Source organism: Lytechinus variegatus, chromosome 6 (genome assembly GCF_018143015.1).
Source record: "Lytechinus variegatus isolate NC3 chromosome 6, Lvar_3.0, whole genome shotgun sequence".
NCBI classification, from domain to species: Eukaryota; Metazoa; Echinodermata; class Echinoidea; order Temnopleuroida; family Toxopneustidae; genus Lytechinus; species Lytechinus variegatus.
Genome location: NC_054745.1, coordinates 44,838,185 through 44,853,550, shown reverse-complemented (window position 1 = coordinate 44,853,550; position 15,366 = coordinate 44,838,185). Strand labels below are relative to the sequence as shown.

General features: G+C 37.9%; 2 protein-coding genes across 2 annotated transcripts; one reads left to right on the top strand and one right to left on the bottom strand.

Moving 5' to 3' along the window:
- The first annotated feature begins 4,755 nt into the window (after positions 1–4,755).
- Positions 4,756–7,986, top strand: LOC121417895. The gene has a single exon (XM_041611629.1). The coding sequence runs from the start codon at positions 4,756–4,758 to the stop codon at positions 7,984–7,986; it is 3,231 nt and encodes a 1,076-aa protein (XP_041467563.1).
- A 4,956-nt stretch (positions 7,987–12,942) lies between these two features.
- LOC121416684 lies at positions 12,943–14,828 on the bottom strand. Its single transcript, XM_041610154.1, has 2 exons — positions 13,552–14,828; positions 12,943–13,474 (listed from the first exon to the last, which is right to left on the bottom strand). Exons 1-2 carry the CDS (start codon positions 14,826–14,828, stop codon positions 12,943–12,945), a joined length of 1,809 nt encoding a protein of 602 aa, XP_041466088.1.
- Between the last annotated feature and the right edge of the window lie 538 nt (positions 14,829–15,366).

Sequence of the window (15,366 nt, the reverse complement as noted above, 5' to 3'; positions counted from 1 at the left end):
ATCAGTGTAGTTTTATTTTTCACAAACGTTCAAAAGATTTCAGATATTATGGAACAAAGCAGACGATATTTATGTACATGTATGGCTGCGTTCAGTCATAAACATGATAAAGAAGTGATTTAACAACCGAGTCCAATGTACAACATCTACGATTAGTGGCCCGCTAACACAAATTTACAATCAATTGTTCATTGTAAATATTGATTCTGGTTGGTTCATTGTGATTATTATGAACAATTATGTACATTCAACCATGATCTTGATTTGCCATTGCCACTTACGATTGATCGCATATATTTTTGTGAAATGATGACCGAATTGGGTTTCCAAATACAATACTCGTGCTCACGTATTGAAACGCTTGGGAAGAGCACCCCACAGCGTTGAGTAAGTAACGACCTTTTTTGACCTTTGCGTATTGCGAGATAGTTGTGTACAAAACATATGAGAGAAACGGTGAAGGGATAGACTATTTTTACATTTCAAAATTTTTTTTCTTCAAATTTTTCCACCTTATATTTGAGATGAGTATATTTTCTTAGTAAGAAATTATGGAAACATGTTCACGAGCTACTTTCTCATTTCCCCCATATGTTTTATACACAGTCGCGTGCCGATATGAGAAGGTTTACTTACTCAACGCTGTTGGGCGCCCTTCCCCCACAAGCATTTATCGAGCGTTTCAAAAAAAATCGCCGAAGTGTCCGATCTTCCCCTTGTAGTATCTTTGCAATAAGCCAGTTCGTAGTTCCTTTCTGCGCATGATCAAAAGATTCTGCGCATGATCAGAGGAAGGTAATTTGTCCTAAAATAACATGGTGGTTTAAAATCTAATGGGATAAGCACCAACTTTGATGTCTTGATTATTCATTTATTCTTTTGAGTTGTGATTTTCATTTACCTCCAAAAACAAGAACAATGTGTCCACGAATGACTGGTATTTCACAGTTTGCCAAGTACATTGTGCAACATGCTATGATATGCATTCAAAGTAGGAATGCAACAAATACCTTCATAAAGTGTTCATTGGTGTGCTATTCTAGTCACCTGGTCTATTCAATTTCTTCATCCTGCTATGTAAGGCATGCTTACGTAATATTTTGCTTTGAAATCTGCCTATCATAATGAAAGAAATGAAGGTGACCAAACTTGACCAAACCTGTCCCTGAAGTAACTACGACCAAACTTGACCAAATTGTCCCTGAAGTAACTACGAACTGGTCTATTATTGTTCGAAATCAGCTTGCTCAAAATACACATTGAAAAAACGGCAAAACACTGTGATTTAAAGCCAACTATTCCTAAAGGATTACGTGCAAACGAATCAAAGTGATATAGAAAATAAAAGAATTTACCAAAGTTAAAATTCTTTTGACGCCAGGTAGGTTTTCTAAAGGCTACAAAAAAAAACCCCGAGATATATATATCATAAAATATTAAAAGGAAATATATCAAATAAAATAATTTTTCAAAGTTTGTGGCTTAAATGGCCAGCTACTCAAAAACTTTCCTCTTAAACATTTTAAATAAACTGAAATGAATTTTCTAATTTACAATTCATGACGATTAAATATACAGTGGTGCTTAAAAGTGAGTAAACCCCACCAGAAAGTGCACTGGTGCATATGGATTGTTAACCAAACTATATTAAGTTATATTTTGTCAGCTGACTGCACAATAACATATCTAAAAGATGGTAGAATTTGACAACTTTCAAATATGTGTTCATTTTCTGGTGGGTTCACTGACCTTTTAGCAGCACTGTACTTCCTTTTATCAGATAATATATCGCATTAAGGAATAGCAATATTTACATCATGCGCTTATCATAAGAATGATACATTATAGACTTTACATAAAACGTTGGACATAACATTAATACATTATATAATCATTTGATATATTTTATCAAAAAAACATTGATAATTCTTTCTTATACATACGGTGTGATGGGTTTAAAACAGTTTTCTATATGGGCATCATTACTGTCGTTTGTATGCCTATTTCATCAAATATAAAACGTAACAAAATTAATTCCAACCTTTTGAAGATACAGATGCTGAATATATCATCACTTGAGGATATTTTTGAAGCACAACCAGAGGTACCAATATAAACAAGAACATTAACGTCTGTCAAGATATGACTGTATTTATTGTATGTATCATGTGATAATGAGTTTATAATTGTGTAATTATAACTGTGTATTAATTATAAGACTGTTCATATTATGTGTTATATGAAATGTTATTACTGCAAATGTTATGTATTTGATTATTTCTATATGTATCATCTATGTTATTGTATGTTCTATAATGTAGTAGTAAACATTCCAATGTTATGAATTAAATTCATAAGAAGGAAATAGAAAGCTTCCGGTGGAAGGTTTTCCCAGTAATTATGACGATGGTCAAACGTCATACAGGTACCACTTGTGAGTCAGGTTTTCTTAGTATTTATCCCTGAATAGGAAGCCTCATGACCATAAAAGGAGAAAGGCCCAACATCAATGGGGTAAAACGTAAACATTTACCGTTAGACGGGTCAGACACTTTCCAAGAAGAATCAGAGTTCTGTTTCTGACCGTTTCCAACTGGGGTAGAGAGTAAATAGCTCTTAACCAATCAAATGCAAGGGACAGAATGAGTGACCCAGCATTAGCCAATGATATTTAGAGGGGCGTATACTTCAGAAAACTTTCCAAGAATATCAGAGTTCCAAACTCTTGACCATTAGGTCTATGGGATAAAATTATTATAAATTTAGCTAAAATTTGATTCTAAATCAGAAGCTGCTGTAATTCAACAGAGATACTACTTGTTAGAGATACTGCACAAAAGTATTACAAGTTTTCATCAGAATACTATATTCAGCTCTCGGTGAATACAACAAGGTGTTGTTAAGGACAACCTGATAGTCCGGGTCTTGGGATTCCACATTGGCAAAATTGGAATCGTTATAAATCAGTAACACCAACGAGAAGTTGGTGTTTAGATTTATGATCTGTAACTGGAGTTAAAGAGACGGGGACGGAATCATTGGTCTAGGTCTATATCCAGGAGACAGGAGCTGACGTCAGACAGATAGTCATCGTCAGGGAACTCAAGTGTGAAACCAAGAATCAAAGAAGAAGAATAAGCTAAGCATCGTCATTATCATTGAATTGTAGAAACTGTTAATATTTCATATGTTTATACTTCGTTCATAATCTGTAACCCTTGTTAGAGTAGTTTGTTGTAATAAAGGTTTTCATAAAGCTAATTACTGGTGTGAATTGGTATTCTGTTTAACAAGTTTATAAGAGTCTGTGGGGTGGAATAACACTGCAGTTAAAACGATCCCATCACAAGGTGGATCAAGTTCAAATTGAAAGTAGACCCTGTGACATTTGGTGGAGAACCCGCGGGCAGTGTTTTAATCCACTAGTAATTAATTACTAAAAACAAGGAGTGTTTTGAACCTCTTTACAAATTCCCAAAACAGACTTATAACTTGTGACAGGAAACCAAAGCAAACTTTGCAAGTTCCAGCTATTATAGTGTTGACAGAATTACACCACTTCCAGCCAGACCATACTAATTCATTGAAGGTTAACAGTGGTTGCCATAACAACCGGTTACAACTTTGTGTAGTAGTATTGAGGAGGGAGTTTAACACTAGTAGGGAATCATGGAATTCTCTCAATACATGGAGCTGGGTAAGGAGGCAGGTTTGTCTGGCAAAGAATTGATAGACTTTGCCAAAGAAATGGAGAGTAAACAAAGGGATGAGAGACAAAAGGAAAGGGAGGAGAGACAAAAGGATAGGGAACATCAAATGGAACTAAAAGAATTAGAGCTAAGGCTAACTAGTCAAAAAGTTCAAGATGTTAAAACAAGTCCTCATCCAGGTAGGGATAATTTGAATATCAAACTTCCCTTGTTCAATGAAAAGACTGATGATATGGATTCTTTTCTTAGACGATTTGAAAGGTACGCTAGAAGTTTAAATTGGGAAGAGTCCCAATGGGCTTTGCCCCTTAGTACTTTATTAACTGGCAAAGCGTTAGAGGTATATTCCAGGATGCCTGATGAAGAGGCATGTGAATATGACACTCTGAAGGCAGCATTGCTGCGACGTTATGATTTAACAGCAGAAGGTTTTAGGAGTAAATTTAGGTTTTCGCGGGTAGAAGCCGGTGAAACTTATACACAGTTTGGAGACAGACTAAAAAGGTATTTGCATAGGTGGGTTGAGCTGTCAAGTATGACAGAAAACTTTGAGGGCTTAGTAGAGCTCATGACTGTAGATCAAATCTACGCAGGCTGTGGAAAAGAAATGAAACAATTTCTGAAGGAAAGGCGTCCCCGAGGGATTGGGGGATTTGACAAAACTTGCCGAGCAATATTGCGAGGCCCATCCTAACATGAAAGAAAACAAGGCTAAGGACTCAAGCTCCAAGCGCCCAGTAAATGGACAGGCGACCTCTGGAGAGCAGAGGAAGGGGCATAAATCTGGGTCAAGTGGATGTTTTATATGTGGGAAAGGGGGGCACTTAGCAAAAGCTTGCCCAAGTGCAGCAAGGTCCAATTTCAAGAAAGGGGCGGCATTAGAGGAAATACCCTCAAACTCAGAGGAGAAGGGGGGTGCCTGCAAAGAAATGAATACAGTCATGTACTCAGAAGCTCGGCAACCAGGCTCTTATGTAAAATTGTCTAGTGGGGACGAGTTGCCCTTACTAGAGGCTGGGGAGTCTCGGGGACTGTGAAGGATGAAATGCCTGTCGTTCAAGGCAAGGTAGGGGGACACATTGTCTCTGTACTTAGGGATAGTGGATGTAGTACGACGATTGTAAAATCCAAGTATGTAAGGCCAGATCAGTACCTGAATATTAAGAAGAGGGTAGCCTTAATCGATAGGACGATAAGGGAATTCCCTGTTGCTAGGATATGGGTGGATACTCCTTACTATGTTGGGCAGTTAGATGCGTTAGTACTAGAGAACCCACTATATGAGTTAATACTCGGTAACGTCAGCGGGGTGAGGAAACACACCGATCCTGACCCTGATTGGACATTAGAGCTAGACGAGGATGATGATTTCGATGCCGAAGTCGACATCGATTCGGAAATCCCATCCGAGGGAGGCGCAGTAGAGACGCGGGGTCAAAAAGCACAGAAATTAAAGCCACTAAAGCCATTACCGACTGCCAAAGCACTTTCTCTTGCTACGAGCAAGGCTGATTTTCAGCACGCGCAAAAGGAGGACGAGACACTTGGTAAGTATTGGAAAGCGGCAGAAACAGGGGCTCTGTCTATTACTGGAAAGGGTAATGAGACGCGCTTTTTGGTAAAACGCGGACTATTGTATCGAGAATTTAGAGCTGCCAAGCAAACTCAAGGCGGGCCGATTACTCAACTTTGCGTGCCCAAGGGATTTAGGGAAGGAGTTATTGCGCTAGCCCATGATGGTATCATGGCTGGTCACCTTAAGGTACAAAAAACTCTTGATCGCCTACAGCAAAGTTTTTGCTGGCCGCGCATGGCAGAAGATGTGCGCTGCTATTGTATCTCGTGCGACATTTGTCAGAGGACAATAAAGAAAGGAAGTGTTAGTCGCGTGCCACTCGAGAGCACACCCCTCATTGACACTCCCTTTAAGCGCGTGGCCATTGACCTCGTAGGGCCATTAGATCCGAAGACTGACAGAGGGAATCGCTATATTTTGACATTAGTTGACTATGCGACGCGATATCCTGAGGCAATACCATTGCCTAATATTGAGACCGAGCGGATTGCCGAAGCTCTTCTCGAGATTTTCAGTAGGCTAGGCCTACCGGATGAAATTCTCACCGATAGAGGGAGCCAGTTTATGAGCGGGCTTATGAAGGAGTTAGGGCGGTTGCTGTCCGTCAAACAGTTAACCACAACTCCTTACCACCCAATGTGCAATGGGCTGGTAGAGCGCTTTAATGGGACGCTTAAGACGATGCTTAAGCGCATGTGCGCAGAGCGACCCAAAGATTGGGACCGATACATTCCAGCGCTACTATTTGCATACAGGGAGGTACCGCAAGCTAGCCTCAGCTTCAGCCCATTTGAACTTCTATATGGTAGAACCGTGCGTGGTCCTCTCTCCCTAATTAAGACTATCTGGGAAGAAGAGGATGCATCTGAGGAAGTTAAGACAACGTATGAATATGTTGTAGATCTGCGTGCAAGAATGGAAGAAACTTGCAAGCTTGCGCAGGAAGAGCTGAAACGCGCATCAGCTCGTTACAAGAAGTATTATGATACCACAGCTAGAGATAGGAAGTTTGCCGTGGGGGATAAGGTCCTTATTCTCAGACCCACAAGCGCAAGCAAACTACTGATGCAATGGCAAGGTCCGTATGAGATCAAGCAGAAGGTAGGCCGATGCGATGTCCGTATCGAAGTTAATGGTAGGCTAAAAACCTACCATGTTAACCTCCTGAAGAAATACATTGACCGAAGCGACGTAAGCGATCTCAACCAAGCCGCATCAATCTCTGTGGTCGAAGAAGAACATGACCATGATAGGCCATGTATTGGATTTCCTGCGCTAATCCAGACCGAGGATCTCCGACATGTGGTAATCAGTGACAAGCTGACCAACACACAAGATGCACAGGCTAGACAGGTATTAGCCCAATTTGAAGCACAACTGACAGATGTGCCAGGGAGAACTAATACTATGCAGTGCACAGTCAAACTGACAAGTAATGACCCAGTGGTAAGCAAACCATACCCACTACCTCAGTCAACACGCGAAGCAGTCAAGTCTGAGATAACTGATATGCTCCGACTAGGTGTGATTGAGAAGTCGGAATCGCGTTTCGCTTCACCAATCGTCTTGGTGAAGAAGAAAGACGGCACAAACAGATTCTGCGTCGACTACAGGAAACTGAACGCAGTAACAGTTTTCGACCCAGAGCCGGTGCCTAACGCGGATGACTTATTGTCAAATCTAGCAAAAGGGCGCTACTTCTCGAAGCTAGATCTGAGCAAGGGGTATTGGCAGATACCAATGGCAGCAGAAGACAAAGAGAAGACTGCTTTTGTAACTTCTGAGGGGCTATTTCACTTCACTGTGTTACCTTTCGGAATGGTTAATGCACCAGCTACATTCTCAGGTCTTATGCGACGGGTTCTATCTGGGCTAGACGGGGTAGTCAATTACATTGACGACATCTTAGTTTATTCAGAAACCTGGGAGGGTCATGTCAGGACATTGGTCCAAGTGTTCACAAGACTTGCCGAGGCTGGACTGACAGCAAAACCGAGTAAGTGTCAGATTGGATTCCAATCTTTGGATTTCCTAGGACATGTTGTCGGGGAAGGCACACTCAGGCCTGATCCAGCAAAACTGGATCGAATTCTGCATGCAACTCCTCCAACTACCAAGAAGGAGGTACGCGCATTCTTAGGTTTGGCAGGCTATTATCGGAAGTTCATCCCAAACTTTGCGACAATCGCAGCGCCACTGACCGATCTCACAAAGAAAAACGGGCCAAATAAAGTGGAATGGGGTCCAATTGAAGAGCGAGCGTTCCAAACACTAAAGTCACGTCTGACTTCATCACCGATCTTGCATCTCCCAAATCAAGATGAACCATACATATTGGCAACGGATGCTTCAGATGTAGGCATAGGGGCCGTTCTGATGCAGCGCGTAGGGGAAGAAAAATTTCCAATCGCATACGCGAGTAGAAAACTGTCCGACACAGAAAGACGCTATGCGGTAATCGAAAGGGAATGTCTTGCGATTGCTTGGGCAGTGAAAAAATTCAATGTCTACCTCTATGGCACTGAATTTGAATTAGAAGTAGATCACAGACCACTGATGTACTTAGCACAAGCGAAATTGCAAAATAGTAGAATTCTGAGGTGGGCTCTTGCGCTTCAGTCATATCGTTACCATGTGACTGCAGTAAGGGGAATAGATAATGTAGGGGCTGATTTTCTTAGCCGTTGCCCTGAACAATAGGCAGGGGTATCCACTCATACTTTAATAGAGTAATAATTTGGTATCTAATATGTATTGATCACATATCTACATGATCATACAATGTTGTAGATAGTGCTACTATCTTAAAATGGGGGGTGGTGTCAAGATATGACTGTATTTATTGTATGTATCATGTGATAATGAGTTTATAATTGTGTAATTATAACTGTGTATTAATTATAAGACTGTTCATATTATGTGTTATATGAAATGTTATTACTGCAAATGTTATGTATTTGATTATTTCTATATGTATCATCTATGTTATTGTATGTTCTATAATGTAGTAGTAAACATTCCAATGTTATGAATGAAATTCATAAGAAGGAAATAGAAAGCTTCCGGTGGAAGGTTTTCCCAGTAATTATGACGATGGTCAAACGTCATACAGGTACCACTTGTGAGTCAGGTTTTCTTAGTATTTATCCCTGAATAGGAAGCCTCATGACCATAAAAGGAGAAAGGCCCAACATCAATGGGGTAAAACGTAAACATTTACCGTTAGACGGGTCAGACACTTTCCAAGAAGAATCAGAGTTCTGTTTCTGACCATTTCCGGGGGTAGAGAGTAAATAGCTCTTAACCAATCAAATGCAAGGGACAGAATGAGTGACCCAGCATTAGCCAATGATATTTAGAGGGGCGTATACTTCAGAAAACTTTCCAAGAATATCAGAGTTCCAAACTCTTGACCATTAGGTCTATGGGATAAAATTATTATAAATTTAGCTAAAATTTGATTCTAAATCAGAAGCTGCTGTAATTCAACAGAGATACTACTTGTTAGAGATACTGCACAAAAGTATTACAAGTTTTCATCAGAATACTATATTCAGCTCTCGGTGAATACAACAAGGTGTTGTTAAGGACAACCTGATAGTCCGGGTCTTGGGATTCCACATTGGCAAAATTGGAATCGTTATAAATCAGTAAACACCAACGAGAAGTTGGTGTTTAGATTTATGATCTGTAACTGGAGTTAAAGAGACGGGGACGGAATCATTGGTCTAGGTCTATATCCAGGAGACAGGAGCTGACGTCAGACAGATAGTCATCGTCAGGGAACTCAAGTGTGAAACCAAGAATCAAAGAAGAAGAATAAGCTAAGCATCGTCATTATCATTGAATTGTAGAAACTGTTAATATTTCATATGTTTATACTTCGTTCATAATCTGTAACCCTTGTTAGAGTAGTTTGTTGTAATAAAGGTTTTCATAAACCTAATTACTGGTGTGAATTGGTATTCTGTTTAACAAGTTTATAAGAGTCTGTGGGGTGGAATAACACTGCAGTTAAAACGATCCCATCACAAGGTGGATCAAGTTCAAATTGAAAGTAGACCCTGTGACAACGTCATTATTTTAAAAGCTAAAATCAATATCCCGGAGAGCAACACATAAAACTGATATTTAAGAAAACAATCTTTGCTAAAAACCATAAGTATTTTTCTAATTTTCAGTAATTTTCTGCACGACGCATTACTGACTAATAAGGTTCGATGTAATTTTTACCAAGTGATCTCAACGCTATGCTGAAGATGAAAGAGCTTCAAATTTGCTTAGGATAAGAACGTTATCCTTATAATTGAATTGATTTTAAAATTAAACTCACAACAAGCATTGTGATTTCTAACAAATTGATAGCTTATGAGGTCATGTAACATGATTTTCATATCATATCATTGAATACGTACAACTAAAACCTCTTGCGAAGAATGATAATCCCACCGACCAATATTATTGACAGAATCAAGAATGAATTAATTCAACATTTTTACGCGAATATTGTTCGTTATCGTTCACCCAAAGTTAATAAAATGCAATCAATAACAACATTCTTTGTACAATTATATGTTATATTTTAATAACAGATTATAATTTTTATACTAGTCATTGTATTCTGGGCCATCATCTACAAATTTGTCGTTAAAGGGGAATGAAACCTTTGGAACAAATAGGCTTTTGTAGAAACAGAAAAATCAAAGAATAAGAATAAAGAAAGTTTGAGAAAAATCGGACAAATAATGAGAAAGTTATAAGCATTTGAATATTGCAATCACTAATGCTATGGAGATCCTCCAATTGGCAATGCGACAAGGATGTGTGATGTCACTGATGAACAACTTTCCCTTTGGTGGACTATAAAATACCCTCAAAAGGTCTCTTTTTGCTTTTTCTTATGATGATACAAACTCTCTATCCATGATGTTTTCTTAAAAAAATATGTATTACATGCCCTCATGTAGAAAGAACACATGATCTATGGATAGATGTGATAAAAGGCAATTCAAGTGAAATATATACTAAAGTAATGGGGAGAGTTGTTCATAAGTGACATCACACATCTTTGTCGCATTGCCAATTTGCTATCTCCATAGCATTAGTGATCGCAATATTCAAATGCTCATAACTTTCTCATTATTTGTCTGATTTTTCTAAAACTTTTGTTGATCTGTTTCTTTGATTTTTCTGTTTTCACACAAGCTATCTTGTTCCAATGGTTTCATTCTCCTTTAAATCATTTTTTTTATCACCATCGTCATCATTATCATCATAATTGTCACCATCTCGAGCAGTATGGCATCATGAATATAAAGAATAAGGTATATATATGTCTTATGTAAAAAAAAAAAACATTCATTTAAATAAGTCCCATGTATCAGAGAAATACACATAATTTCCCAAATATATGTTTATATTGTGCATAAAAGATTGAACCAATTTGCAGTTTGATTTTGCTATGTAACCATCAATCAAAGACGAATTCTTATTACATAATGATAGTTTCATTACTATTTAGCACCCAGGTGCTAAATGGGGCCAACAAACATTATTTTTTACATGATTATATACATGCACATAGACTGAAATTTCAAAAGCATATTCAAAAGCAAACTGTTAATTTAAAATTCACCATTTTCAGTAATATTCTATTTCTATAGTGTGTATGCCTTTCATAAAGGTTATTTAAAAAATTGTTAAATATATTTCGTGTGAATAATATGATTTTCTCATAACTTTAACAAGTGTCAGTGCACTGGTTTCTCAGTATATAAATATGTCAAAATATAGAATACATCCTTTTGAAATAACATTGTACAATCGTTTAACCCTCTTTGTAACTGGTTTTACAAACTCCATAATAATGAACATAAGCATGACTATAGAGTATAAGGGATGAAAGTTTATTGTTGAAACAGATTCTACTCATCATCCCTGGCCAACAATCATCCGTTTTCTTCCTTTCTCTCGCTCCTTCCTTTTTGTCCGATCTTCTTCCCTATACCTTCCTACTCCCGCTCTCCCTCCCTCTCTCTCTCCATGCAAGTCAACCATGCAACATAGGCCTGTGTAATATCCGTATGTACCCCTTTAAAGGTCAAGTCTACCTCAGAAAAAATGTTGAGTTGATTCAATAGACTAAAATCAGACAAGCACAATCCTGAAAATTACATCAAAATTGGATGTAAAATAAGAAAGTTATGACATTTCAAAGTTTGGGCTTATTTTCAACAAAATAGTTATACGAACGAGCCAGTTACATCCAGATGAGAGAGTCGATGATGTCACTCACTCACTATTTCTTTTGTTTTTTTATTGTTTGAATTATACAATATTTCAATTTTTATGAATTTGACGATTAGGACCTCCTTGCCTGAAGCACAAAATGTTTAAATGTTTAGGGAGGAATGTTACATGACAATGATGAGAAAATAAAAATATTTCATATTTCATTTAATAAAATACAAAAGAAATAGTGAGTAGGTGATGACATCAACTCTCTCATTTGGATGTTACTGGCTCGTTCATATAACTATTTCGTTGGAAATAAGCGAAACTTTAAAATGTCACAACTTTTTTTTATTTTACATCAGATTTTGATGAAATTTTCAGTGTTATGCTTGTTGAATTTTTATCTTTTTATTAAAATCAAGTTTTTGTTGGGGTGGACTTGTTCTTTAATACGTATCGCGTATATTTATGTTCCATATCTGTATTTGCAATTAGCAGTCGAATTGGCACGCCAAGTTCCCTTAATCTTACTACATTATTATATTTACTTTCTATACACCGTTTAATTCATTAAATCTTGTAGTACTTTTTTCCCTTTCCTTGATTAAAGAATGATACCAACGGAAAATATTTTTAAGGAAAACGCACTCGGCCGGTATCTAGGCTAAAAATGGGATACTTCATTCTACGCCCTCCCTAATGTTTTCATTGAATAGGTCAAAATTACTAAATCTACATTGAATCGTATTCCAAACAATCTTGTCAGTGTTTTGCTCTTAGATTGCTTGCTGATAGAAACCTAATTGCTATAAGGATGGCAAGTGAAACAGATGAGATTGAAACAGAGATGTGACACCAATGTTTAAATTAGAATTCTGGCAGGCACATGGCATATTGTTAAGCAAGTAAGTTAAACCTTGTCCATGAAAAGAATGCATATTTCATTCGCTCCATGAGGATTGCCAGTACAATCGTGGGTAAATGATTCTAATGTATTTGTTTTTATATCTCTTTGTTCAATTCTACGAAAAATCTCTGGAATCTTGTAAATTCTTGACATCAATTTAACCACTCGATTCAGTAGAATCTGATCAATGTCTGCACCTTCAGATCGTGAGTGTGTTTGGTTATCTATCATTCATATACCAAAAAATGCCATTATTTGTTTATTATTATTATATTTTCAACCAATGATATCGAAATCTATTTCCTCATGCCTGATACATGTTCTTGGATACGGGAGTTTTGGGGTTTATTATTTTTTTTAAGAAATGGCTATTGTTAACCGTGATGTTTAAAATTGTTCAGAGTTATTATGTCTTATTAGGCCTCACTGGTACAGATATTTCAATTATCCAAAGATGGTATTATTCTGGTCAGTGTGTCTCATATTCATCATAATGAATGATCCCAACATATCGTTTAGAATGTGAACCGCTTTTCAAAGACGAGAATACTTTCTCCATCAGAAGCAATTATCTTGCCTGATGATGAGATCATTACACGAGATAAGAAAAGGCAATCCAACCTATCATCCTCATCAGTCATTCTAGTGGATAGAGGAAATGACGTCACTCTTCTCTTCTTCACTTCACTCCCTCTCATCACCTGATCAATCATACACGTCTTGTACTCATCATCTGATGTCACGACGTAGAGGTCGTCTGTTATAGGATCAACACTGACATTACAGTTGTCATCACTGTGGGGGATTTCCCTTTGACCACCCTGTCTGTCTATGATTAGTACTCTCTTACCAGGACGGTAAGGTTGAGCGATGATGTGACCTGAAGATAGCACACCTCGCATCACTATATCCTGTTTACATTTGATGGTTTTTACGATCTTACTATCAGCTGGGTTGATGACGTATATCTTAGACTGACCAATTTCAGCAGCGATGATCATCCCATCACGGTCAACAGCTACATACACCGGTGAGTTATCGTCCGTTGTGTTCTTAACCTCTTTAAAAGGTACCCGGAGAAAAGACGAGTTAAGCGACTAGAAGATGACGAGTTATCGTAAGATTTGTTTCTTGGTATTGTGACGTCATTAATGTGTATCCATTGTCTGTCATACACACTGATGGATCCAGTAGAAAATTTCCCTGTACAACCTTCACAGTCTCTACCACATACTATCTTGTCATCATTCAGTAATGCACAGGAGATTACCCATGATGTATCAGTACCTGTTATCACTCTCTGGATGTGTTTAGTGTTTATATCTAACATGTATGTATGCAGGCTACCTAACACCCAGTCGGTGATGATCACATTACATTCATCTATGCAACCCACAATATATGGATCTGTGATTTCATCTTTGACACTGATTGTATCACTAAGCATCCACTCGCCATCATACCCACCAATCCTACCATCATACTTCTCTCTCCCAACACCCTTCACAAACCTCACACCTGATATTCTATCAGTGATTTGTTTCACATCATTCTTATAAAGTGGTTTCTTTAGTTTATCACTCACTGACATGTTCACACTATGACCGTCTTTAACAATGTTTTTATCATCTTCTAGTACTGTATCTATGGTTTGTATTGCATTCTCTATTGTTTTTGTGTAATCCTGCAATGATTTCATCAACTCTCTTATCTTTCTATCCTTCTCTTTAACAATGTTATCAATGTCTCTATGAAGACCAATCTTCTTATTGTCCATGTGTCTTTGTCTAATCCCTGCATTCGTATGGATTAATTCAAGTTGTTTCTCTCTCTCTTCCTTGTTCTTTCGAATCTTCTCATTAATCTTCATAATCTCTTCTTGAAGTACTTGATTCTCATCTTCGAATACTTGGTCGATTTTGTCAGCCTCCATCTTCTCCTTGACTTTATCTATGTTGATCGCCTCATTTATTATCGAATTAACTTCATCTTTCAAAGCTTGTAGATGGGTGTCTGTGTCTTTCGTGCATTGGTAAATTTCATCTGCATACAGGCGACCTTCTTTCAATTTGTCCCTTCCCTTTTCTTTTATGCTCGCAAGTTTCGCTTGAAGGTCTACGATTGCGACATCCATATTTTGTCGCACACAAGGGTCTAAATGATCTAGTGCACAAAAAGCACATAATGCTTTACCATGACTTTTACAATATAATTTTACCTTTTCATCATGTTCTTCACAATAAATATTTGGTACACCTCTTTTAACTCTTGCGATGCATCCTTCTTTAGAGGCGCAGTCATCACAGAGTCTCTTCTTCTCCTCCACGTAGTACGTCACATCTGTGATTGAATGACACTCCTTTCCTTCACATTGTTGGTCTGGGGTGAAGTTAGTTGCCATGGTGATCAGAGTAGTGATCTGATGAAAATGGAAGACAAAAACATATTTAAAAAAGGAAAGACAGATAGATAGAGAAAGAGAGAGAGAGGGGGGGGGGGGAGTAGATGGCGTGGTAAAGATTTATAAAGAGGGAGAATTAGAGTGGAGGGGAGAGAGAGAATGCAAACCCCAGAATAGGGGTGATTTGTATGAAGGGGGGGGTAGAGTTAGAGGGAGGGGATAGAGTAGCGGTTAAAGAAATATAAAAAAAAAAGAATCAATATGAATGAGTGTAAAATAGGAGAGAGAGAGAGAGAGAGAAAGGGAGAGTAGGATGAAAAGGTTAGAGTGAGGGAGAGAGAAAGAGGGAGCGAGAGAGAAATTATAAGTCATGAAAACGACTTCTCGTCTCGAGTTGGCAAATGCCCTATTATAAACAATTCTCTTTCTTAATCTTACAAAAATCCTGTTTTTTCTTTTTAATCTTGAAAGCATTAAATAAACGATGACATAAATCACAAGAACAAGTGTTTCTGACTGTTGTGCAAAAATTGTTTCT